The following is a 21,798-nucleotide window of genomic DNA, read 5'->3' as shown; positions in this document are numbered from 1 at the left end:
TGGAGGTTCATTTCATGACAATTGACGGATGTTACTAAGTGTATATTAAGTTAATCCACCTATATAAATTAATAACATGCAAAGCAATTTAGAATTTGTCGGAAAGCAGGTTAAAGCATGTCTACTCTCCTTAATCTTTCGCGAAGCTGTACATTTTCTTCTTCAAGTGAACGAATTCTATCCACGGCTGCGTCTGATTCTAATTTCCTACGTTCGCGTTCTGTGTACCATTTCCGCGTCAGCTCTTCTATCATTAATTTTGAATGCTGATCAAATGTATCTGATTCATCCGAGCCCTGCGACACCTGGGATAGACGTTTGATTCTTCTGTCCTTTTCCTTTAACAGCAGCTTTACATGTTCCTCCACTATTGATGATGTGGCATTTTGGATGAACATATAAATAGAATCCAATTTCAGCTGGTTTCTTCTGCTGTTTGATAATGTGTACCCCTTATCGATGCTGTCCAATTTCTTCATAGCTTGGTCAATGGAGTCCTGTTGAAGGATACTCTCAAATATACCAAACATCTTCCGCAGGTGATCTATCATGCGTGATTTAATCCTATTGTTCGCCAATTCAAATTCATTAGAGTCGTAGCCATGTTTAAGGTTAGAGAGCTTTTGCTTTAGTCGGTAATTTTCGGTCATGATCGCTGTATGCTCTTCTTCCAATTCATGTAATTTCTGCTGTAGTGTATGGTTTTCGTCCAGATACATGGAGGACTTGCGCTGGGCCAAATTCAGCGACTTCCTTACGGCTTCAATTTCTTCCGCCTTCGCTTCCAGTTCAGACTTTAAATTATTATTTAGTTGTACAATTCGCTGCTGTAGTGATTTCTTGTCAGCGCTAGCCACTTTCAAGTCCGCTTTAAGCTCAGAAATTTTAGTTTCAAGCTGTGCAATGCGTTCCTGGTGCTTTATTTCCTGGTCCTTTAGTTGGCGTTCTATATCGTCCGAAGCGTCATGTTTTTGAGCACGTCTGAGGCGATCTTTTAGCTCGTCAAGTTCCTGATCCTTGTCATGGAGTTCAGATTTGTATCTGTCCAGCATATTCTTAAGCGCCTCGATATGATCCTGGTAAGACCTCGAAAGATCTCTGCTTGCACGTGTTGTGAGATCATCCAGAGCAGTCAGATAAGGGTCACCCTTCGCACCCGGCAGGGTGGCTCCATTAAAAGATTCAGCATCCGTCACACTTCTGGCCAGTTTATTCAATAGCTGTTTTTGCTTTGTCAGCTTCGTTCCTATAAGTTCACCCAGATGGTCGTTATCTGCCATTTTCGCTTGGATAGACTGAAGGAAAGTGTGGTATTCCTTGTGCATAGACTCAATTGCAATTTCTAATTGTGTGTCCATCTCGGGGGTCATTTCAGAATTAAAGCCAATCATATCCTTGGCTGCAACCTCTGTGTGCTCGTCCAGCTCCAGAGGCGCAGGCAGCTCCTGCTTCACGACTGTCGCATCGGTGGCCTCCATGACTGTGGTGGACGCCTTATGCTGCTCTATCATTTTTGTCAATGTCTTGGACAATATGTTTATCTTGAGATCTAAATAGCTTGCGCCTAGGCTGCACGCTTTCTCCAGGGACCTTTTTTCCTCTTCTGAAAGGTCGATGCTGGCCAGCAACAACGCTAGCATGGAGTTGATGCTTTCGGTGATGGATTCCGAGTGTTCCATGTAAGTGTTCACCTCCTCCAACATGGTCTCATAGTCCTGCTTGTTGGAAACCAATTCCTCTTTGAGCTTGATGAGCTCCTTGTTCTTATCTTCCAAACTCTCAGCTAGTTCCGCGTTGGCAGCCTTGAGGTCCTCCATGCGGCCGCCATCGTTTTCTCGAAGAACCGCAAGAAGCCGACTGTAGAGGTGCCGATTGGGCTGCGCGTCGCCCTCTTCATGGTAGTTCGACTGTTTTATCAGTTCCGTCAATGCCTTCACCTTGATCTTGTACGTCGTGAGCTGTCGCCGCAGGTGCTCGATTTCTGCCGTCGTCGACACCGCCGTACTCCCTGAACTCAGCGCGTCGCCGTTGCTCAGCAGCACCGGGCTCACCGGCTTCCGCGGCGACACGTACTCGTACGGCAGGCTCGGCAGCGGCGCGCTCATGAACGACGCCGACATGTGCTTGGGCCGCCGCCCGCTCGACTCCGGCGACGACTTCAGCCGCCAAGGCGTCAACGACCGGTCCACCTTCGGGGGCTCCAGACTAGACGTGTCTGCACTCCCCCGCCCCCGGCTGGAGCTCCCGCTCGCCTCGCTATCTGTCTCCTCCTCCGACCCTGAGCTTTTGCCCCGCCGCGCCGCCAGCTCAGGGCTCTCCCCGAGCCCCGCCTTGCCCCGGTAAACCGCCAAATTCACGTTGAAGTCCAGCGGCTTGACGGGGTTGAACGTCTTCTGCATGCCGCCGTCCAGGTCCCCGTTTACTCCATTGCCCTCTTGCGCTGCCATCGTCTCACTTTCGCCTGCAAATATCCACTTTGGTCCCGTCGCCTGCTCCATTCAGCACAGATTGGATTATCGCCTCTAACACCTCCCTGAGTCTTGCTGAAGCTTGCTTGGTGCTTTGCGCGTACTGTTTTTGGACATCTATGTAAACAAGCGAAAATACCCACTTCTGTGTCGCGTGGATAAGGTGCGCGCCCACATTGCGAATCCCACGGCACGGCCACTTGCTAGTAAACCCCAAAGCGTAACGCTAGTTCTCTAGCCGGGCACTGAGACCGTTAATGCAGCAGCCAATGGCCTGCATTTGGGATGAGGTTGGTCAGATGGAATCACGTGATATAGATGCTTGGCGAGGTCAAGGTGAAAAATTGTTAAGTTAAAATTTTGGACGCATCACCAGTTCCAGCGAGAGAAGATCAGTCAAGCAGCAGGTATAGAGCGAAGATGGCAGCGGTATTCGACGATATAAGGCTTGAGGACATCCCTGTGGATGATGTGGATATGCAGGACCTTGAGGAGACGTATGCTGTAGAGCGGAGCATCGAATTTGACAGATACGTGGTTGTCGACGGGGCGCCGGTGGCGCCGGAGGCGAAGGTGGGCGCGCTGCAGAAGGTGCTGACGAAGCTATTTTCGCAGGCGGGGTCAGTGGTGGACATGGATGTGCCTGTCGAAGAGGGGCGGACGAAGGGACACCTTTTCATTGAGTTTGAGGACGCCGGCGCTGCGCGGCGGGCGATCAAGATGTTCAACGGGAAGAAGTTGGACGTCAAGCACCGCCTGTGGGTGAACGGACTAGACGACATGGAGCGCTACGGGCGGCCGGACTTTTCAACGGAATACCGGGAGCCTGTGGTGCCGGAGTTCGAGGCGACGGAATACCCACGGTCGTGGTTGCAGGACGAGACGGGTCGGGACCAGTTTGTGCTGCAGAAGGGCGAGATGACGGCTGTATTCTGGAACCGGAACAACCTGCAGCCGGAGAACGTTGTCGAACCGCGCCGCAACTGGTCGAACTCTATCTTGAACTTCTCGCCTCACGGTACGTACCTATTCTCGTTCCACGACCAGGGCATTGCGTCCTGGGGTGGGCCGCAGTTCAAGCGTCTCCGTCGGTTTGCGCACCCTGATGTTAAGGCGATCTCCATGTCCTCGACCGAGAAGTACCTGGTTACCTTTTCGTCGGAACCTCTAGAAGTCTCGGATGAACCTAACGAGGCTTGTCCATTCGGGCCCGAGTCGCGGGGCCACCAGCTATGTATATGGGATGTGGCAACAGGTGTCTGCGTGAAGACCTTTGCGCTGCCGCCTCAGCAGCAGCTGCAATGGCCTATGGTCAAGTGGTCCTTTGACGACAAGTTCTGCGCTCGTCTTGGCCCTGGCGCAATTGCTGTGTACGAGACCGAGAAGAACTTCCAGCTGTTGGGCGGTAAGGTGATGAAGATCGAGGATGTTCAGGACTTCTCCTTTGCTCCTAAGGGCATCAAGTTGGCGTCAAACAGACCCAACGACCCACCATCTACTGTCATGGTATACTGGACTCCAGAGTCGAACAACCAGTCGTGTAAAGCTGTCCTGATTGAGCTACCGAACCGCCGTGTTCTGCGTACCATCAACTTGGTGCAGGTTACTGATGTCTCCTTCCATTGGCAGAACCAGGCAGAGTTCCTCTGTGTACAGGTGGACCGTCACACGAAGTCTAGGAAGACCATCTTCACCAACATGGAGATTTGCTCTTTGACTGCCAGAGAGTTTCCATTTGAGAAGGTGGAGATTAAGGACCGCTGCATGCGCTTTGCATGGGAACCTAATAGCGACCGTTTCGTGATCATTTCGAGATCTGAGAATGTTAACGATAACCCTGCTATTGCGAAGAACGTTGTGAGCTTCTACGCGCCTGAGAAGAAGGTCGACAAGAAGGGTGTCATCATTGACAAAGAGCTCAGCATCTTCAAGAAGTGGAAACTTGTGCGTGCCATCGACGGCAAGTTCTCCAACGAAATTACCTGGTCACCTGCTGGACGTTTTGTATGCGTCGCTGCTATTGGTAAGATTGGTTCCCGTAACGAGAACATTGATTTCTACGATATGGACTATCCAAACACTGAAAAGATCATTAACACTGCTACTGACGTTAACGCTACCCTGAGAGACGTTGCCCACATCAACTACGCCAGTGCCACTGATTACGAATGGGACCCAAGTGGACGGTACCTTGCCTTCTGGTCTTCCGCGTGGAAGCACAAGGCCGAAAATGGATACAAGGTATTCAACTTGGCCGGTGCCATCGTGCGTGAGGAGCTCATCACCGACTTTAACAACTTCTTCTGGAGACCAAGACCAGACTCTCTACTATCCAACTCTGAGAAGAAGAAGGTCAGAAAGAACCTCAAGGAATGGTCCGCGCACTTTGAAGAGCAGGATGCTATGGAGGCGGACAGTGCTACAAGAGAGTTAATCCTAAAGAGACGCAACTGGTTGGATGAATGGTCCAAGTACAGAGAGGCTTGCAAGCAAACCCTATCCGAAAGTGGATTGTCCATTTGCGATTGTGTCGAACTGTCAACTAAGGATGAGGACTGTGAGCTTGTCGAGGAGATTAGAGAGACTGTGGTTGAGGAGTCCACCGAGGAAGTGCCATTTTTCGAGGAGTAATCGGGTTTCGGCTGTTGTTGTATAATAGTGGCAACACTGGTAATTGATTATGTATATATACAAGTACTACATCCAGCGTATAATGTTTTCTTTTCCGCAGCAGCGTCTCGTCGCACTCATGCGATCTGGCTGCGGCCGCCACCACGCAGACCGCGGACCGCCTTCGGTGAGATCATTACCATACAATCTAGAGAAGCAATAAATAGGTTTTTCGTTTATTCAGCTTTGGTACGCAGCTGCAGCCCATGCCAGCGTTTGATGTCGTCCGCAAGCACGCGGTTGACGAGCTTGTGCTGCTGCACCATGCTCTTGCCCTTGAAGTGTGTGCTCCGGATATCGATCGTGAACATCGAACCACAACCCCCGCTCACATCAGTGACTTTCACATACCCCGGCGCAAGCGCGTCGGTTAGCTTTTGCGTAATGAGCGCCTCTTCCGGCGTGCTAGTATAATAGCGCGCGAAGAGACGGGAGTAAGAGCCCACAAGCCGACCTCTAGCTAACATGGGGTCGTTTGAGCGGCAAATAATGAAACGGGAGCAGCAGATGAAGTTTAAATCTGCGTGATCTGCAGATATACGTGTGTGCGCGTGAGCAGTCAGCCTGAGAACTTTTCGGAACATCGCTTTTGCCGGCAACGTGGGGGAAGCCCTACTTGCCTTACAAGTCAACTCATGGCACACCGGCTACCCTTCTGATGTTTGCATTCCCAGTCAAGAGGATGTTAAGCCAAGCGTCATCTCTGCCCGCCAATATGAGCACCTGTGGCCCGATATCAGAACAAATAAAGCTCAAGGTGCGTGAGCGGTTTCCGGATCTGCGGCACTTCGCTATATACAATGACTCGTACAAACACGCTGGCCACGCCGGCATGGAACATGCGGCAAACCGCACAGAGTCACATCTGCGGTTGGAGGTCGTGAGCGAGCAGTTTTCCGGTATGGCACTGCCTAAACGACACAGATTGCTGTACACGCTCTTGGACGACGAGATCAAGCACCACGGCGTCCACGCGCTACAGCTGACAACAAGGACGCCCGAGGAGCATGACCGAAAGACAGAAGCGCAACTTGGTTAGATATGTACTTTATAAGCTATACAACTAGGCGTCCTCACGCAGCGACTGTTCGTAGCGCTCAAGCGTCATCAGGCGGTCCGAATCCAGTTCCGCCGCGTCATGCAGACGCAGCCGGCACAGCCAGCCCGCTCCCATGGGGTCCTGGTTCAGCAGCTGTGGCGACGCCTGCAAAGCCTCATTCGCCTCCACCACCACACCGCCTGCCGGCGCGTAGACCTCCGACGCAGACTTGACCGACTCGATCGAGCCCAGTCCCTCGCCCACCTCCACCGCCGCATCTGCGGCTGGTAGCTCCACGTATGTAGCATCCCCTAGAGCATCAGCCGCGTACTTCGTCACTCCCACAAATGCTGTGCCGTCGGCGTGCGCTGCGATCCACTCGTGCTGGTCGGTGTACCGCACCGCCGTCGGGCCAGATGCGTTGTACAGGAACGGCAACTGCCCGCGGTTCAGCACGTTGTGCTGGCCGCCTGATTTCGCTCGCACCTGCAAGCCCACGCCACGCGCCACATGCCGTCTCAAGGTTGCAAACATCTCTCGCTTGTTTCCCCGCGTCTCGAGCCTGGCTCTGCTCGAGCATCTAACGTTCGCCTCGAGCACCCACCACCTGCATGACTGATCACGTGACCAAACGTCCGCGCGGCGCAAGCACGCCGCTCGGCTGCCGATCCTCCATGGGCCATGCACTTCCTGCTCGAACGCATAAATTAGCGCTGACCCCTGCCGCACCAGGAGAAGGGGCATGGCAGGAGCTAGCGCGACCTGCAGCAGCGAACGCGGCGAAGTCAGCGCGGCTGGCCCGCCAGACGCAAACTGCGCATTTGCCATTCCTGAATCTCGAGCACATTTCTTTTTCAGCAGTTACTTTCTGGCGAGCAAAAGAAACGTGGGCTGTGAGCCTAAGGCTAAAGCATTGTAGACAGCAACAAGAATTAGTCTATGAAGCACAGTGCTTCTGGATGTTCATTTGGTAGTAGGAAGACGCTAGCTAACTGGTTTACGCACAACTGCGACTAAGCAGGCGAATAGGTTGATTCGGAGGTGGCAGCGGTGCGCAACATACAGGCGGAATTAGAAGCGGACAGAACTGCACCGCGACAAAAAATGGCGACAGTATACTTGGTGAATTGCGGAACGGATGCGGAGGTAGCGGAAGATGAAGAGTCGCCGTACGTATCAGTGGTGGTGGAGGGGGTGCCTGAACTTCTGCGGGAGATGTTCCGGGCTCGGTTGGGTAGCGAGCGGGACTACGAAGGCGAGATGTCAATTGTGGTCTACGACGACCAGGAGCAGGAGCTGAGTGTGCATCAGCTGCAAGAGCTGGTGCAGAACTTTATGCCCTGCTTGAACATTGCGGTGACCGGAGTGGAAGGCTGGCGGGCGACGGTGCGCGCAACGCTTGAAGCAGCGGCGCACAGCGGAAGAGCGAACGGGAGTCAGTACTGGATGTACGCGGAGAGTGCAGGCGAGCACTCGCGGTGCTCATTTAAAATGTACTCCATGGCAAAGCACCTCTCGTCTCTCGGCGATACACATGGGGAAAAAAGTAATGAATACCGGAGGTACCTCATGAGGCACGTGAACCCTTCGGACCTTGTGGTGGTGCCTCACGACGACAACCATTACTGGTCGTTGCTCGATACGTGGTCGTTCAATGCACACGCACTGGATATTGTGGAACTCATATGGTGTGCGAAGTTGGTGATCTCGAAGCTTTGCACGGCCGCGGCGACTGCTTGTCCTGAGCCAGTGGGGATCATCCTGCTGCTGCTGCACCTGGAATGCAGCTACCACCAGGGGAATAAATTCCACAACTTCAGACACGCGGTGGATGTTATGCAGGCAACATACCAGCTTTGCGATTTGCTAAAACTGGATCCGGGTATCTCACTGACGCTCTGTATCTCCGCAATTGGACACGATGTGGCACACCCGGGCACGAACAACGCGTTGATGTGTAAATATGGATCTCCTGTTGCGAAGCACTACAATGGCGTCTCTGTGCTGGAGAACTTCCACAGCGATGTCTTCATTAGCATATTAGGCCAACACTGGCCCGAATTCTCTGACGTTGTGCAGCGGCAAGCGATAAGAGATGCTATCATATCCACCGACATGGCGTTACATGAGCAGTATCTCCTTAAGCTGAGGTCCTGTGGTACACGATCTTTGCGAGAAGATATCCCATTACTGACATCGCTGATAATAAAGGCGGCTGACATTTCCAACGTCTCGCGTCCTCTTATAATTTCTGCCCAATGGGCAGTTCTGATATCTTATGAGTTTGATCACTGCACCTTTCTCGAAAACAGACTGAAGAATGAACCTCATAACGAGGGCGAAGGTATGATGGACGATCTGGATAGGGTACCGGACTCTATAGACGAGATAGTGTCAAAGTTCCCTGGGATACCCGGAGGCCAACTTTTCTTCATCACGACCTTCGTAGAAGGTTTATTTGCAGGTCTGGCTGAAAAATTCGGAGAACTCAAGTTTCTGAGTGACAATGTACAATCTAACAAGAGTTTTTGGCTCCAGCTGGTGTAAAATGCTATACGAAAGGCATTGCTAACCCTCGCATGTGTTTGTAGTTTTGATATCATTTTTCAGTAGTCGAACCAATCAGTTCAGACCCAGAGTCGAACGAGGCAAATTTTATCAGATACAGTTCATTACGTATTGCATAGATCATCAATCTATTCTAACATATATACATCTACTCTCAAATTAGTAAGCACTTTCATCCACGAGGCCACGTTCCTTGCATTCCTTTACTATGGCAAATGCCTTCAACAATTTGCGTCTCGCGCCAAGAGCGCTGACACCCATATCTTCAAGTATTGCATCGTCCAAGTCAATCAATTCTTGCCAGCTCTTGCCATTCAATGACGCCGAGTACTTGTGCAACCTCAGGGATTTCAACCAAGCAGGAATGTTTTTCAATAGTTTGGGGTCACACAGAGACTTCGGATTCATATTGGAGCTGCTGCTGACGTTCGAAGCAGCATTCGGGGTTGAAGGGCCAGGGCTGGTTGGTTGGGCAGCAGGCGACTGTGCCTCAGAGAAGTTGGAGCTGGAACTGGTGGACTTAGTTAAAGAAGTCGGAGAGTGTGGGCGCTGCGGCTTAATATTGCTAAAACGACCGCCCGCCTGACTCGATACCTGGTGGCCAGTGCTGCTGTGGGAGTTAGGGGGAGCGCCATTGCCACTATTCATAGCAATATGATGCGAACCGTTCTGATGGTGTGACGTATGTCCGTTTCTCAACCGGCTTGGCTCAGCGGATCTGGGACGGGTAATGTCATTCAAGTAATCAAACATAGGCTGTGCACTATTCATCTGTGGGCTTGGCGACCACTGCCTGTACATGCTGTTCACAGCTAGACTGTGGCTAGCCATGTTGGTATTGTTGGAGTTCGTCGAACCTGCCCCCGCTGCTGCACTGTCGCTTAGGATGGAGTCCAGCATCAGCGACCCGGGTAATTGGGCCGAAGAAGCGCTCTGCGTGGAGGTCTCCAGTGTGGCAACGCGACTAGGAATTGGAGACGCAATTGGCCTCAAGGAAGGCGAAAGGTAGCCGCTATTGGTCAAGCTTTCAAGCTTCAGCTTCGTGTGCTGCAAAACCTCTTCATTCAACGAGGACAGCAAATTATCCATGACCGTATTCTGCTGCGCAGACGTGAGCATCGACATCCAAGTACAAAGCTGGTTCACGTCGTTGGTGAAGTTGACCATGATGTTGCTGTTGTTCAAGGACATGCCCGTGGCAGATTGCGGCCCGTCTGGGCCCTGCCCCTGACCATGCTGCAGTCCGATAGCGCTCGATGGCCGCGAGCCAAAGGAGTCCAGGAAAGCTGTCTTGACAGAAATGGACGACGCCTGCGGCTGCAGTAGTGGGGACAGCATCCCAACGCCCGATGTGTGCTGCTGCTGGTGGATGGATGCATCTAGGGACATGGCTGACGACGAATCAACACGCGACGGATGCGCCTGTTGGTCCAAGATGTCGTTCAGGCTCAGCGAGTGTTGCGATGGGCTCATCAGCTGCGCCGAGCTCCCACCAGCACCCCCGCCAAGCGTACCTAGAGCAGTCCGCTTTGGTGACAACAACACCGCGCCTGGATGGGCCCCCCGCGCTAGAGGCGACTGCGTTCTCGTCGGCAGCGAGGAGACGCCATCTCCATTGTACCCCGACATCATCTCGCGCGTTTCGCGTGCCGTTCCCAGCAACTTCAGGTACGTGTGTTCCAGCGTGTTCGCGTGTGCTTTTCTGCAACTGCCGGCACCTGTTCAAGTGCGATGCTAGCGATGCCTCTTCTTTGCTCTTGCGCCGGTTACCTAGTAGGACCCAGCACTAAAAAGTAGCACCCAAGACTCCGCACGCACCCTGAACCAGTTATCGCAACGCTATACACTGCCAGGAACTGTATTCTATCCCCAGGGAGCGTTACTACACGTCTGAAGAATGTTCAGGTTTTCACTTCTCTCGTTCTCTTGAAGTAAGGAGAAATCTTTTTCCAACGATGCAGAAAATCTTGACGATAAAAAGAAAAGTGAAATTTCTATTGGTGTCCGATGGTTTGGCCATAACGAACGGAATTCCGACGGATGCGGAGGCTCGTGGCGTGGCGACGCGACCTCTGCTAGGCATCAACGAGAGAAGCAAATAGGCTTAACGAGGAAGCCATTAGGCACGAATCCAGTGTTAGATGCCCTTGGAGGGGCGGTGGAATTGGTGCGTGTATTCAGAAAGCACCGCTGCGATATCATTCAAGAGCGGTAGTGCTCTACCGCTGGGTTTTTAGACAATCCGAGCGCAATAGCGGAGGGCGATTTTATGTGGGCGGTGTAATAGGACCGCTGCACAATAGCTTGTAGAGGTTAAATTCCGCTGCGTACCGGCCACGGAAGCGTAGTACTCTGGGCTGCCCAGAGCCTGAGCACGGGTCCTAATCTTCTTTCCGGAAGGGTTCCCATCCCTCACTGACGCGGATTGGCGTGCCTAAGGTTATAGTTTGCTGGAACAGGGGGGGCGGCCGGCGGCCTGCCACTAATCAGACAGACAGCGTAGACACATGTTACGCGGTGCAGTCTCAGACGTCAAAAAAGTGTGGGGCCGTTGGCGGATGCAGAGGCTGAGTGAGTGCTGAGTGCCCTCTGCGGATCGCATGTGCAGGGAAACTGCAGCTTCCACAAAGTAGCGGAGTGCAGCATATTTTTGCCCCTGCCTGTAGCTGCTCATGCCTGTTCTCCACCTGGCCGCTGGCAAGCCGGGTGCAGCTAATCGCGGAGGGTGGCGCGCCGCGTATGCAGGATCGTAGTAAACAAGGATCGACTGCAGCAGTACCAGCTTAGGCGGCAATGATGATACTCATGGATCGATGGCGCCGGGTGGCTGGCCGCCCTTAACGGTTCTTGCCATTCGCATGGCATTGCAGGCCTCCCGGATGCCGACAGGGGCCATGATCTGTCCTTGTGTCATTCTTTATATGGCGTCTCCTTGTTCAGGGGCGGAAGTCCGGACGATTATCGTCTATCGCTGACCCCGTGGTAAGTGGATGACTGGTGTGACCGTGTTTGAACAACTTTGCTGCGGTCCGCGTTGACGGTAATCACATCGGAGTAGATGGTACGATTAACGGCTGCTACATCTGGCAAATATGTCCTATGTAGTTGCTGCTTTTGAGAAGTATGTAAAGATCTGAGAAAAATCTGGGGGTGTTGCGTAACATGTTTTGGTGATGTTGTACATACAGCGTATCACGCGGACATTACAAGGGTAGATATATACATCACTGCCCACAGTATTGTTCTTGATGCCGGGCGCACGGACAGGCCTTGGCCGATCTTGTAAGCCCAGTACCGGAACTCCAAGCTGGTGGACACTGCAGATCACGTGAAAGGCAACTCAATGGCCTAAGCCAACTATGAGTAGATGAGTCTGGCGCAACGCAACTAGTAAAACTTGGCTATGATACTATCGCACTGCTCGCGAACGGACTCGTCACGCGTTTTCATTTCTTCGAGGACATCGCGGACCAGGGGCTTGACCGGCGGGCGGAACATTATGAGGAACTTGAGAGCCTGGAAGCCCAGCGGCGCACGAAGTGGATCCAGACACAGAGAGGTGAATCGAGATATATGATCGCGATTTAGGTGAGGTAGCTCACTCACTAGGCGAATAAACATCTTACGATGGGAGTTATCCAGGAAGGGTACAAGACCGTCCAATACCCGCAGCGACCACTCGTTGTACACAGGGTGGGCGTCGGAGCGCACAGACTCAGAAAACCATTCCTCGGAGAGCCACTCTATGACCACTGCGACGCGGTTGCTGAAATCTTGTAAAAAGTAGTTGTAGATATGTTGCCGTACTAGGTTACTCATGCTTTCATCTGCCTGTAGTCCACGCGAGCTGAGGCGTGTGAGGAGCACCACCCACGAGGTGCGGTTATCCCATTGCAAGAGCCGTGCGCGATTGAGCACAGGTAGCTGGTCGAGCGGCGCTGTCAGCGCAGCCGCATCCTCGCTTGCAGAAACGTCACATATATTCGACACTATCAGCTGTAGGTGCTGTAGCTTCTCGTCGCGCGACATGGGGGCAGGAGGCCCCAAGGTGAATTCCTTGCTCTCCTCCTCGTCCTCAACGTTCGTGCTGCCATCTTCTGTGTCCGCAGTGATTGCCCGCGACTCTTCTAACTTGGGCTTCTTTTTCTTACGGTCGCTGTCATCTGCATCACCAGTCGAATGCTTCATTGCCTTGTCCATGAGATCTGTGTAGCGCTGGGCAACAATGGAAAGGCCTGCGATCACTTTGTTTGTGTCTGCACGATAAATGGCCTCGGTACAGAGTTTTACGAGTGTTTCTTGGCTGAGACCGGACAGGTCAATCTCAGAGTTTTTACTATTCATTAGTGAGTAGATTGACGCGTAGTTATTATCAAAGGCCACCGGGGAATTGTTAAAGAAGTTGGAAACAGATGATTTCGACATGGTATAGTTCTGTAGCTTAATTAGAACGGGCAGGTCTGAGCTCTCCGCGACGGGAGTACTGTTTTGAATGGGTGGCACAGCCAGTGGCGGTTGGGGCGTGACCATGCCAAGCTGTGCGCCCGCTGTCAGGCCCGCTGGTACTGGAGCCGGCACGCTTATCGGCGGGTCTGCTGGTGTCGGCGATTTGGAAATACGGTTGTTGCACGCTGCTAGGTATTTTTCGCGCTCCGCTGGGCTCATCTTCTTCTCGGTCAAAGCAGGGTCGAAGTTCAGAATACCCTTACTCTTCGTCTCCTCTGCAATCATGTGCAACGTTTGCGCGATCTTCCCCAGCTTGTGGTGATAGGGCGCCAGGTCGCCCGAGTTCCGGATCAGCTGCGCTTTCATGCCAAAGTTAACGAAATTCTTGTAACAGCGTTCGACGCAGCGCTTCGCAAGGCGGTACCGCAGCGCAGACTCGTTTTCCTGCTGGTACTTGTTGTCAATATTGAATCGAAGCAGGCCCCCCAAAATACGCGCTGTCGCAACGGGCCGCCGTTTCATGATGAAAGCCAGGCAGTTCAGCACCGCAGAGAACAGCGGCGCCACCATCAGCGGCTCGTCGATCAGATACGTAATCAGCACATCAAGGAGCTTGCGTGACTCCGACTGCAGTGCAGCCTTGTTTTTGATCACCGGGTGGTTGTCTGGGATAGTGCTAATGCTCACTCCAGACCCGCGCGAGTGCACCACCACCATCCGAGCGAGCAGTTTTGCTGCGGCCATCTTCACGCCCAGCGACCGCGCGTGGTCTTGAAGGGGGTCTCCGGCCTCCAACGGAAAGCACGTTCGCCACTGGTGTAATATCTGTTCCTTCAACAACATCAGGTCCTTCCACAGCGTCTCATTCGACGTCTTCGCGACCAGGTCGAACAGGCCCTCGTAGTAGCTGCCCACGCCTAGTAGCACGTCGCGGTATGTCACGTGATCAACCCACAGGCCCTGGCACATCCCTACCATGTCGTGCAGATGCTGCGCCGCGACGAACGGCTTCTCGCTTGCTGGGATTCGGTCGTGCGCTGCCACATCCAGGTACAGTCCGGCACAGAATCGCGACAGCTCCCGCGGCCGCGCCGCGTTCTGCTTGTATAAACTCAGCGCTGTCTCCAACACCTTGGGCAGCACCTTGTCCGGTTCGTTGGTCATCGCCAACTCCCTGACCTGGTGCAGCTGGTGCAGCTGCTGTGCAAGATCCATTGCGTTGCCTCTGGCGTATACTGGCCGATGCGGTCAGGAGGCGTTGTCAAAATTTTCGCTATACATAGCTACCTACTCTAGGCCTCGCGGCACGATGTCGATCAGGAAGTCGAACATGTCGGACTTCTGCAGCGCTTGAGCGATGTCCTGCTTCTGCAGCGTGCGTCGCTTGTTCTCCTCGGCGATGCACCACGCGCGCATAGTCAGCTCTGTGATGAAGATCTCGCAAGCCTTTGCAAACAGGATCGGTGCTTCCGCGCTGATCATCTTGACATCTTCATCGGTCTTCATGACCTTCTTTATGCGCGCTAGCGGCAGGGAGTGCGACTTGAAGTCGTCGCGATGTGGTGAGCCGGGCTCGTTGGTGGACTCGATCTCATTGATCAGCTGCTGCCAGTATTGTACCATTATCTCGCGGTAGCGGCCTGCCAGGCCCTGCCCGACGTTGTGGAACACGTCGAGCTCATCGGTCTCGGCAGGCGGCTCCTCGTTGCCCCCCAGCGCCTGCATGGGGGGTGGAGCGGATGGAATCTTCCCGCGGGCAGCGCTTTTTTTGGCAAAGTGCGGAGCGAGAGCCACCGTGCGCCAACCACGCCATGAGGCAGTTCCAGTCCTTCAGCACCACGGTCGAGCGTGAGCTCGCGGCTGCGCCCACCGCGCGGCCGGCGCGCACGGCGGCCGGCTACGATGAGCCCGAGAATTTCCTGGAGGTCGAGGTCCGTGACCCGCGCACCCACTTTCCGCATGGTGACTCCAACCGCGGCATGTATACAGACTACCTAGTTGTGTGCCGCACGAACCTGCCCAGCTTTCCACAGCGCGTGTCGCAGGTTCGCCGCCGCTACAGCGATTTTGAGTTCTTCAAGCGCTGCCTGTTCAAGGAACTCTCCCTGTCTGCGCACCCGCGGGTCGTGATCCCCGCGTTGCCCGGCAAGATACTGTGGGCGAGGCGCTTCCATGACGAGGTCATCGAGGAGCGGCGTGAGGGCCTCGCACAGTGGCTAAGCACAGTGGCGGGGCACCCGCTGCTCCAGAGCGGGTCCAAGGTCCTGGTGCGCTTCTTGCAGGACGAAGTGTTCAACGGCTAGTTAGACTACGTACTCTAAGCCGCTGCCCGTGGGCGGTGCGGATAAATTTTGCGGGCGCTGTAGCACGCCGAGAGGAAAACAAGGCAGGCAGCACGATGGTGAAGTCGAAGTTACTGTCGCTTGATGCGTTTGCGAAGACCGAGGAGGACGTGCGTGTGCGCACGCGGGCCGGTGGGCTGATCACGCTGGGATGCGTCGTGGTAACGCTGCTGTTGTTGGTCAGCGAGTGGCGACGTCTGTGGGAAGTGGAGAAGCGGCCGCAGGTGGTGCTGGACAGGGACCGGCAGCAGAAGCTGGAGCTGCGGCTCGATATCACGTTCTCGCAGATGCCGTGCGAGCTACTGAACCTGGATATCATAGACGACACAGGCGAAGCACAGCTGAACTTGTTGGAGGAGGGATTCACGAAAACACGGCTGGACAAACACGGACGGACGCTGGGGAAGGAGGAATTCCGAGTGGGCGAGACGTTGCCGTCTACAGACGACCAAGACTACTGTGGGCCGTGCTATGGCGCACGCGACCAGGACCAGAACGAGAACCTGCCGCGCAGCGAGCGCGTGTGCTGTCAGACGTGCGGGGAGGTGCGCGCGGCGTACGCAGAGATGAACTGGGCCACTTTCGATGGCAAAGGCTTTGAGCAGTGCAAGCGCGAGGGCTACACGGAGCGCCTGCAGGAGCAGATCAACGAGGGATGCCGCGTCGCTGGCACCGCGCAGCTCAACCGCGTTCACGGGAACATTCACTTCGCCCCGGGCTCTGCGCACGTTGGCAAGGGCCACGCCCACGACGATTCCTTCTACAAGGAACACCCCCATCTCTCCTTCAACCACGTGATCCATAGTCTCTCCTTTGGGCCCGAAATTGCCGGCAACCCCGGGCCGCTCAATGGCCGCGCCATGGAGGTTCCGAACGGCCATAGCCACTTCTTTTCCTACTTTGCGAAGGTCGTGCCCATCCGCTACGAGACGCTTGCCGGCACCATCACCGAGTCCGCCGAGTTTTCCGTGACCGCCCACGACCGCCCAGTCCACGGTGGACGCGATGCAGATCACCCGAACACCGTGCATTTCCGTGGCGGCATGGCGGGCATGACCATCAATTTTGAAATGTCTCCACTCAAAGTGATCCAGCGCGAGCAGTATGCTTCTACCTGGACTGCCTTTGTGCTGAACGCTATAACTAGCATTGGGGGTGTCCTAGCCGTTGGTACTGTCTTGGATCGCGTCACCTACCACACGCAGCGTACTCTTATGGGCAAGAAGACTCTTTAGCGGCACCAAGCGCCCAACATCACGTGTTGTTAGCCTCTTCATGTAGATTTGATGGTGGTTCAAGTGTTTCGTATATAGCGATATAATCCCAAACTAGAACGAAACCTCCGAAAAAGACCAAATATGCTGTTTCTATTAATCATAACAGTGGCAGGCGCTCAATCAAGGGGACAGGGTAGGTCACAGTAAGCGCGTTTTATTTGCTTGGGAAGTTGCAGTGTAGGTCGCAGGTTCTCCGGTGTCAGGCAGAGGAACAGAAAACAGTCTAAAGGAGTCCGAAACCGGCGGAACGAGAGTCGTCGAACGAGAGCAAAGAACAGCCACACAGTCAAGCGGGATAATGTCGAACCAGGCGTCGCAATCGACCATTTCGCTGCGCAGCGTGGTTTCGACGGCGACACAACAGCTGATGAACAAAAAGGTGTCTGAGGAAGACTCGCTGTACCACATCTGTGTGGGGGTGAAGCGCAAGCTGGAGTGCTTGCCGCAGCTGAAGCCGTATCTGGCACTGGCACATGCGAATGCGGCGCTGGCGAGTGAGCAACAGGCAGTGCTGTTGGCGCAGAAGGATGCAATGGAGGCGGCTGAGGTGCCGCTGAGCCCGCTCAACCCGGCGCACAACAGCATGATCTCTGCATCTGCAGGGGCGGCGACGTCGCCTGTGTCTGAGATACGGCCGACGTCGATTTCGAGCAGCACACTAGATGAGTCTGAGGACAGCAACGCGGTAAATATGGAGGACACCGTCTTGACGTTTGCGATGGGGATTCTTCCATCGTCCGTGGAGTGCGATCCCGTGACGGAGCTGTCGAAGCTGTTCCAGCAGGGCTCGCCCCTGTGCATTATCTTTAATGCAGTCAAGCCGCACTGCAAACTTCCCGTTGTTTCGTCTGACGACACGAAGATATGCAAAAAGTCGATCTACGATTTTATTATGGGGCTGAAGCTGCATTTTGCGTTCAACGACGAGGAGCTGTTCACCATCTCTGATGTGTTTTCCAACTCAACTGATCACTTCACCAAGGTGCTAGACGTTGTAATTGCTCTGCTCAATTCTGTCCCTCAGATTTTCTTCAAGCTGCCCTCCCCCACAATGGAGGAGCCACAGGTCAATGGCTATTTATCCGATCATAACAAAATTGTTAAGGAGTTCGTGGAAACAGAGCGGAAGTACGTTCACGATCTGGAAGTCCTAAGCAAATACAGACAACAACTATTGGAGAATCAGATTATCTCCTCTGAAGAGCTATACATGCTTTTCCCGAACTTGAATGAGATCATAGACTTTCAAAGGAGATTTCTGGTTGCTCTAGAAATTAACGGGCAGGTTCCTGCGCAAGCACAACGGATTGGTGCTCTTTTTATGCATTCGAAGCACTTCTTCAAGCTTTATGAGCCGTGGTCTATTGGGCAAAATGCCGCAATTAATTTCATCTCGTCCAGTTTTGACAAGATGCAGTCCCAAGAGTTTGTTATAGGCAACAAAATGGAACTGCAATCCTTTCTCCTAAAGCCGGTTCAAAGGCTGTGCCGATACCCACTGCTGCTCAAGGATCTTTTAAAACTCTCTGTGAAAACAAAAAGCGATGTGGACACTAAGGAGTTACAAACTGCTCTGGAGATTTCTAAATCTATTGCCAGAAGTATAAATGAAAACCAAAGGCGCACGGAGAATCATGAGGTGGTTAAGAAGTTGTATGGTCGAGTGGTAAACTGGAAGGGCTATCGTATTGCTAAATTTGGCGAACTTTTATATTTTGATAAGGTGAACATTTCAACAAGCAATTCAAACGAACCTGAAAAAGAATTTGAAGTTTATTTGTTTGAAAAAATAATCATACTCTTTAGTGAGGTGCAACAAAAGAAGTCAAACTCTCGGAGTTTGAAAATTAAAACTAATTCTATCTCTTCCTCGTCCTTGCACCTATCTGGAGCAAACTCCCCGTCCTCTAGCGCTGTCAGTCTGACTGGAGATTCCAAGTTAGATCTGCGGGGCCGTATTATGATAGTAAATCTGATCCAGATTATTCCGATCGAAAATCACTCGTTGAATATCACTTGGGAATCAGCCAAAGAGCAGGGCAATTTCATTCTAAAATTTAAGAATGAAGAGACCAGAGATAATTGGTCGTCTTGTCTCCAGAATCTGCTACGCCAGATTAGGAGCGAATCTTATAAATCTACGGCTACGGGTAGTACTGATCGCTCTTCATTCTCCTCTCCGTATGGACACCCGCATTATAGTGCTGCTTCCATCAACAGCAGTGCTGTAAGACAAATATCAGAAGTGATGCCTAAACAGCTCAATCATCACCAGACCTTTGAGCACGAGTACAGATCCATATCTGAAAACTACAAGAATTCTATCCCAGAATCCATGTTGATGGTACGGGTATCATTCAACAACGATTTCTACACTTTGCTGGTATCTATGGAAGCCGAAATTGATGACGTTCTAGTTATGCTCAAGAAGAAGTTAGCCCACGCAGGGTCCATTTGTAAAATAAAGTATCAAGATGAGGATGGCGACTTCGTGATGTTGGAGAGTGAAGACGATTGGTCAGTTGTTAAAGATATGTTAAAGGAGAGCAAAGAACGGATACTAAACGTTTGGGCATTTGTTTGATTGGAGAGGTATTAACAAATGTGCAGACTATGTAGGAGCGACTGTACGGCTGCTTAAGTACGTGCTGTGGTATTTGTACAAAATAATAATGGTGAACGAATTTCTGCTTTCGATGTAGCTAGGTGGGTTTACAGTAAATTGTGTGACAAGAGAAAGTTGCAGGTTACATGCACTAGCCATTGCCAACACAGAGCTACCCGAACTCTTGTCATCCATTACGTGGTGTCTCCGATCCAGTACCACACATGAAATAGACAATAAATTGAAAGAAGGCAGATTATACTTTCAAGGATATGGTTCTTGTGCTAAATAAATTATCAACCAGAACAAATAAATAAGTACCCGTATAATGGGCTATGTCAATGTGTATTTGGGACCGTCGCTACCTTCTGGCACCACCCAATCGATATCTTGCGTCGGAACCTTAATATCGCATGTCTTGCAATGTATGCAGTTTTGCGAGTTGATCTGAAATTTGACGCCCTCCGGACTGGAAGAATCTTCCACGTATTCATATACGCCAGCGGGGCAAAATCTTGATTCAATCCCCTTCCATTTTGGGTAAGCTTTGGCTGTATGTAGTTTAGGATCCTGGTCAGGAACCCTCAAGTGACATAACTCATCCTCATCGTGGTATGTCCCTGTTCTTGATACTGAGGTTAAAATGTCAAACGATATTTTGCCATCTGGGCTTGGATATTCAATCTTGCGGTACTCAGATGCTGGTCCTGTAACAGCTGCATCGGATTTATGGTGATGAAAAGTCCAAGGTCCCCGCCCTTTGAGGATGTAAGAGTCCACAGCAGAGTAAGCCATTCCGCCATAACCACCAAGTTTGGAACCAAAAGAAGGACGTATGTTGCGAACCTGCCACAGTTCGTCATATACCCACGACTTTCTAAAAGCAGCTTCATATGATTCCAAGTTGATCGGAGTCTCTACCAGCGATGCGCCATCCATCTCCTCCAATTCAGATAACGAAGGAAGAGGTGCCAGTGCTTTAAATATCTCCTCAGCAGCCAGCATGCCTGTCTTCATTGCAGTATGCGTACCCTTAATCTTTGGAACATTCATGAACCCTGCTGTGGCACCAACGAGGCAACCGCCTGGGAAATGTAGTTTCGGAACAGACTGCAGACCACCCTCATTTAACGCACGGGCGCCATATGCCACGCATTTACCACCCTCCAAAACATTGGCATAATATGGATGGTGCTTCATTCTCTGGAACTCTTGATAAGGTGAAACCCAAGGGTTTTTGTAGTCTAAGCCTACGACCAGGCCAACAGTCACAAGTCCCTCGCCAAAGTGATACTGGAAGCCGCCCCCATAGAGATCGTTACTTAGTGGGTAACCCATAGTATGTGAAACAAATCCCTTATTGAATTTTTCAGGCATCACTTCCCATACTTCTTTTATGCCCAATCCATAGGTCTGATTATCCCTGTTCTCTCTTAGAGCAAACTTCTTCACCAATTGCTTCGTAAGAGATCCATGGCAGCCCTCTGCAAAAACAGTTTGTCTGGCATGGAATTCCATTCCTCTTTCAAAATTCCCCTTCGGCCTACCCGATTTCGAAAGCCCCATGTCCTTAGTTGCGACGCCAACAACAGAGCTGCCATCGGAAGAATATACAACGTCTGAAACCGCAATTCCGGGGTAAACCTCTACGCCAACCTCCTCTGCCTTTTCAGCTAGCCATCTAGTCACTTGAGATAATGAGGCGATGTAGTTGTTTCCCTTGTTCACCATCACAGGCGGCTCAGGAATTGGGAGAGCAAGGTTACCCATCAAGAAACGGAACTCTTCGCGCTCGACTTTGGTTACTAACTCAGATGGGATTGGAATACCTTCGTCACAATCGTCGGGAAAAAGTTCCCTCCATGCTCGAGGTTCTAAGATTACCCCAGAAACTATATGTGATCCACACTCTGAGCCCTTATCAAGTACAACAACCCTTAGCTCCCCGCTACCATCTTTGTTATCAAGTTGTTTGAGTTTGATTGCAGTTGCGAGTCCTGCGGGCCCACCGCCAACAATGCACACATCAACCTTATCAACTTCGCGCTCTGAGCCGACTAGAAGCTGCTCTTCTTCTGAAAGCTCACTGAAGGGAAGCTCAGCAGTCTTCCGAAGTGTCGCACTGCTGGCAAACCAACGACTTCCTTGCAGAGTAGCTGTCCCGTTTGTATGGTGTGATTTATTAATGACTTCATCACCTCTTTGGATACCTGTGATGATTTGTAGTCGCACGCGGGAAAGCCCTGGAAGAGACCGCAGAGCCCTTCTCGTTGTTTGCCTGGTAATCATTCTTAGACACCTTATGATGGTTAGACGGAGGCTGATGGAGAGACACGGGTTCTTCTTTTAGCTTTTAACTGTTGGTCGAGTAGAATAGTAGGCT

The 21,798-nt window shown here is 52.2% G+C and overlaps 13 protein-coding genes across 13 annotated transcripts; 6 read left to right on the top strand and 7 right to left on the bottom strand.

The window, feature by feature from the left end:
• Window positions 1-110: 110 nt before the first annotated feature.
• Window positions 111-2,498, bottom strand: SPC72 (gamma-tubulin complex subunit SPC72; the record flags this gene model as incomplete). Its single annotated transcript, NM_209848.2, has 1 exon — window positions 111-2,498. The coding sequence occupies one exon, from the start codon at window positions 2,496-2,498 to the stop codon at window positions 111-113; it is 2,388 nt and encodes a 795-aa protein (NP_984495.2).
• A 390-nt stretch (window positions 2,499-2,888) lies between these two features.
• On the top strand, window positions 2,889-5,099 carry PRT1 (translation initiation factor eIF3 core subunit b; the record flags this gene model as incomplete). The annotated part of the gene is made up of 1 exon (NM_209847.1): window positions 2,889-5,099. The coding sequence occupies one exon, from the start codon at window positions 2,889-2,891 to the stop codon at window positions 5,097-5,099; it is 2,211 nt and encodes a 736-aa protein (NP_984494.1).
• A 215-nt stretch (window positions 5,100-5,314) lies between these two features.
• On the bottom strand, window positions 5,315-5,722 carry BOL3 (Bol3p; the record flags this gene model as incomplete). Its single annotated transcript, NM_209846.1, has 1 exon — window positions 5,315-5,722. One exon carries the CDS (start codon window positions 5,720-5,722, stop codon window positions 5,315-5,317), a length of 408 nt encoding a protein of 135 aa, NP_984493.1.
• A 74-nt stretch (window positions 5,723-5,796) lies between these two features.
• Window positions 5,797-6,177, top strand: BOL1 (Bol1p; the record flags this gene model as incomplete). The annotated part of the gene is made up of 1 exon (NM_209845.1): window positions 5,797-6,177. One exon carries the CDS (start codon window positions 5,797-5,799, stop codon window positions 6,175-6,177), a length of 381 nt encoding a protein of 126 aa, NP_984492.1.
• A 24-nt stretch (window positions 6,178-6,201) lies between these two features.
• Window positions 6,202-6,711, bottom strand: GCV3 (glycine decarboxylase subunit H; the record flags this gene model as incomplete). The annotated part of the gene is made up of 1 exon (NM_209844.2): window positions 6,202-6,711. One exon carries the CDS (start codon window positions 6,709-6,711, stop codon window positions 6,202-6,204), a length of 510 nt encoding a protein of 169 aa, NP_984491.2.
• Window positions 6,712-7,281: 570 nt separating this feature from the next.
• PDE2 (3',5'-cyclic-nucleotide phosphodiesterase PDE2) lies at window positions 7,282-8,724 on the top strand (the record flags this gene model as incomplete). Its single annotated transcript, NM_209843.2, has 1 exon — window positions 7,282-8,724. One exon carries the CDS (start codon window positions 7,282-7,284, stop codon window positions 8,722-8,724), a length of 1,443 nt encoding a protein of 480 aa, NP_984490.2.
• A 180-nt stretch (window positions 8,725-8,904) lies between these two features.
• VTS1 (Vts1p) lies at window positions 8,905-10,377 on the bottom strand (the record flags this gene model as incomplete). The annotated part of the gene is made up of 1 exon (NM_209842.2): window positions 8,905-10,377. One exon carries the CDS (start codon window positions 10,375-10,377, stop codon window positions 8,905-8,907), a length of 1,473 nt encoding a protein of 490 aa, NP_984489.2.
• Window positions 10,378-12,132: 1,755 nt separating this feature from the next.
• Window positions 12,133-14,406, bottom strand: PTA1 (RNA-processing protein PTA1; the record flags this gene model as incomplete). Its single annotated transcript, NM_209841.2, has 1 exon — window positions 12,133-14,406. One exon carries the CDS (start codon window positions 14,404-14,406, stop codon window positions 12,133-12,135), a length of 2,274 nt encoding a protein of 757 aa, NP_984488.1.
• Window positions 14,407-14,478: 72 nt separating this feature from the next.
• On the bottom strand, window positions 14,479-14,916 carry HAP5 (Hap5p; the record flags this gene model as incomplete). The annotated part of the gene is made up of 1 exon (NM_209840.1): window positions 14,479-14,916. The coding sequence occupies one exon, from the start codon at window positions 14,914-14,916 to the stop codon at window positions 14,479-14,481; it is 438 nt and encodes a 145-aa protein (NP_984487.1).
• Window positions 14,917-15,002: 86 nt separating this feature from the next.
• On the top strand, window positions 15,003-15,494 carry SNX3 (Snx3p; the record flags this gene model as incomplete). Its single annotated transcript, NM_209839.2, has 1 exon — window positions 15,003-15,494. The coding sequence occupies one exon, from the start codon at window positions 15,003-15,005 to the stop codon at window positions 15,492-15,494; it is 492 nt and encodes a 163-aa protein (NP_984486.2).
• A 95-nt stretch (window positions 15,495-15,589) lies between these two features.
• On the top strand, window positions 15,590-16,768 carry ERV46 (retrograde cargo receptor ERV46; the record flags this gene model as incomplete). The annotated part of the gene is made up of 1 exon (NM_209838.2): window positions 15,590-16,768. One exon carries the CDS (start codon window positions 15,590-15,592, stop codon window positions 16,766-16,768), a length of 1,179 nt encoding a protein of 392 aa, NP_984485.1.
• Window positions 16,769-17,108: 340 nt separating this feature from the next.
• Window positions 17,109-19,394, top strand: CDC24 (Rho family guanine nucleotide exchange factor CDC24; the record flags this gene model as incomplete). The annotated part of the gene is made up of 1 exon (NM_209837.1): window positions 17,109-19,394. The coding sequence occupies one exon, from the start codon at window positions 17,109-17,111 to the stop codon at window positions 19,392-19,394; it is 2,286 nt and encodes a 761-aa protein (NP_984484.1).
• Window positions 19,395-19,748: 354 nt separating this feature from the next.
• CIR2 (electron-transferring-flavoprotein dehydrogenase) lies at window positions 19,749-21,704 on the bottom strand (the record flags this gene model as incomplete). Its single annotated transcript, NM_209836.2, has 1 exon — window positions 19,749-21,704. One exon carries the CDS (start codon window positions 21,702-21,704, stop codon window positions 19,749-19,751), a length of 1,956 nt encoding a protein of 651 aa, NP_984483.2.
• Window positions 21,705-21,798: the final 94 nt, after the last annotated feature.

The sequence above is a fragment of the Eremothecium gossypii genome, chromosome IV (assembly GCF_000091025.4).
Source record: "Eremothecium gossypii ATCC 10895 chromosome IV, complete sequence".
NCBI lineage: Eukaryota > Fungi > Ascomycota > Saccharomycetes > Saccharomycetales > Saccharomycetaceae > Eremothecium > Eremothecium gossypii.
The sequence above is the reverse complement of the archived record's forward strand: the minus strand, read 5'-3'. Positions and strand labels throughout refer to the sequence as shown.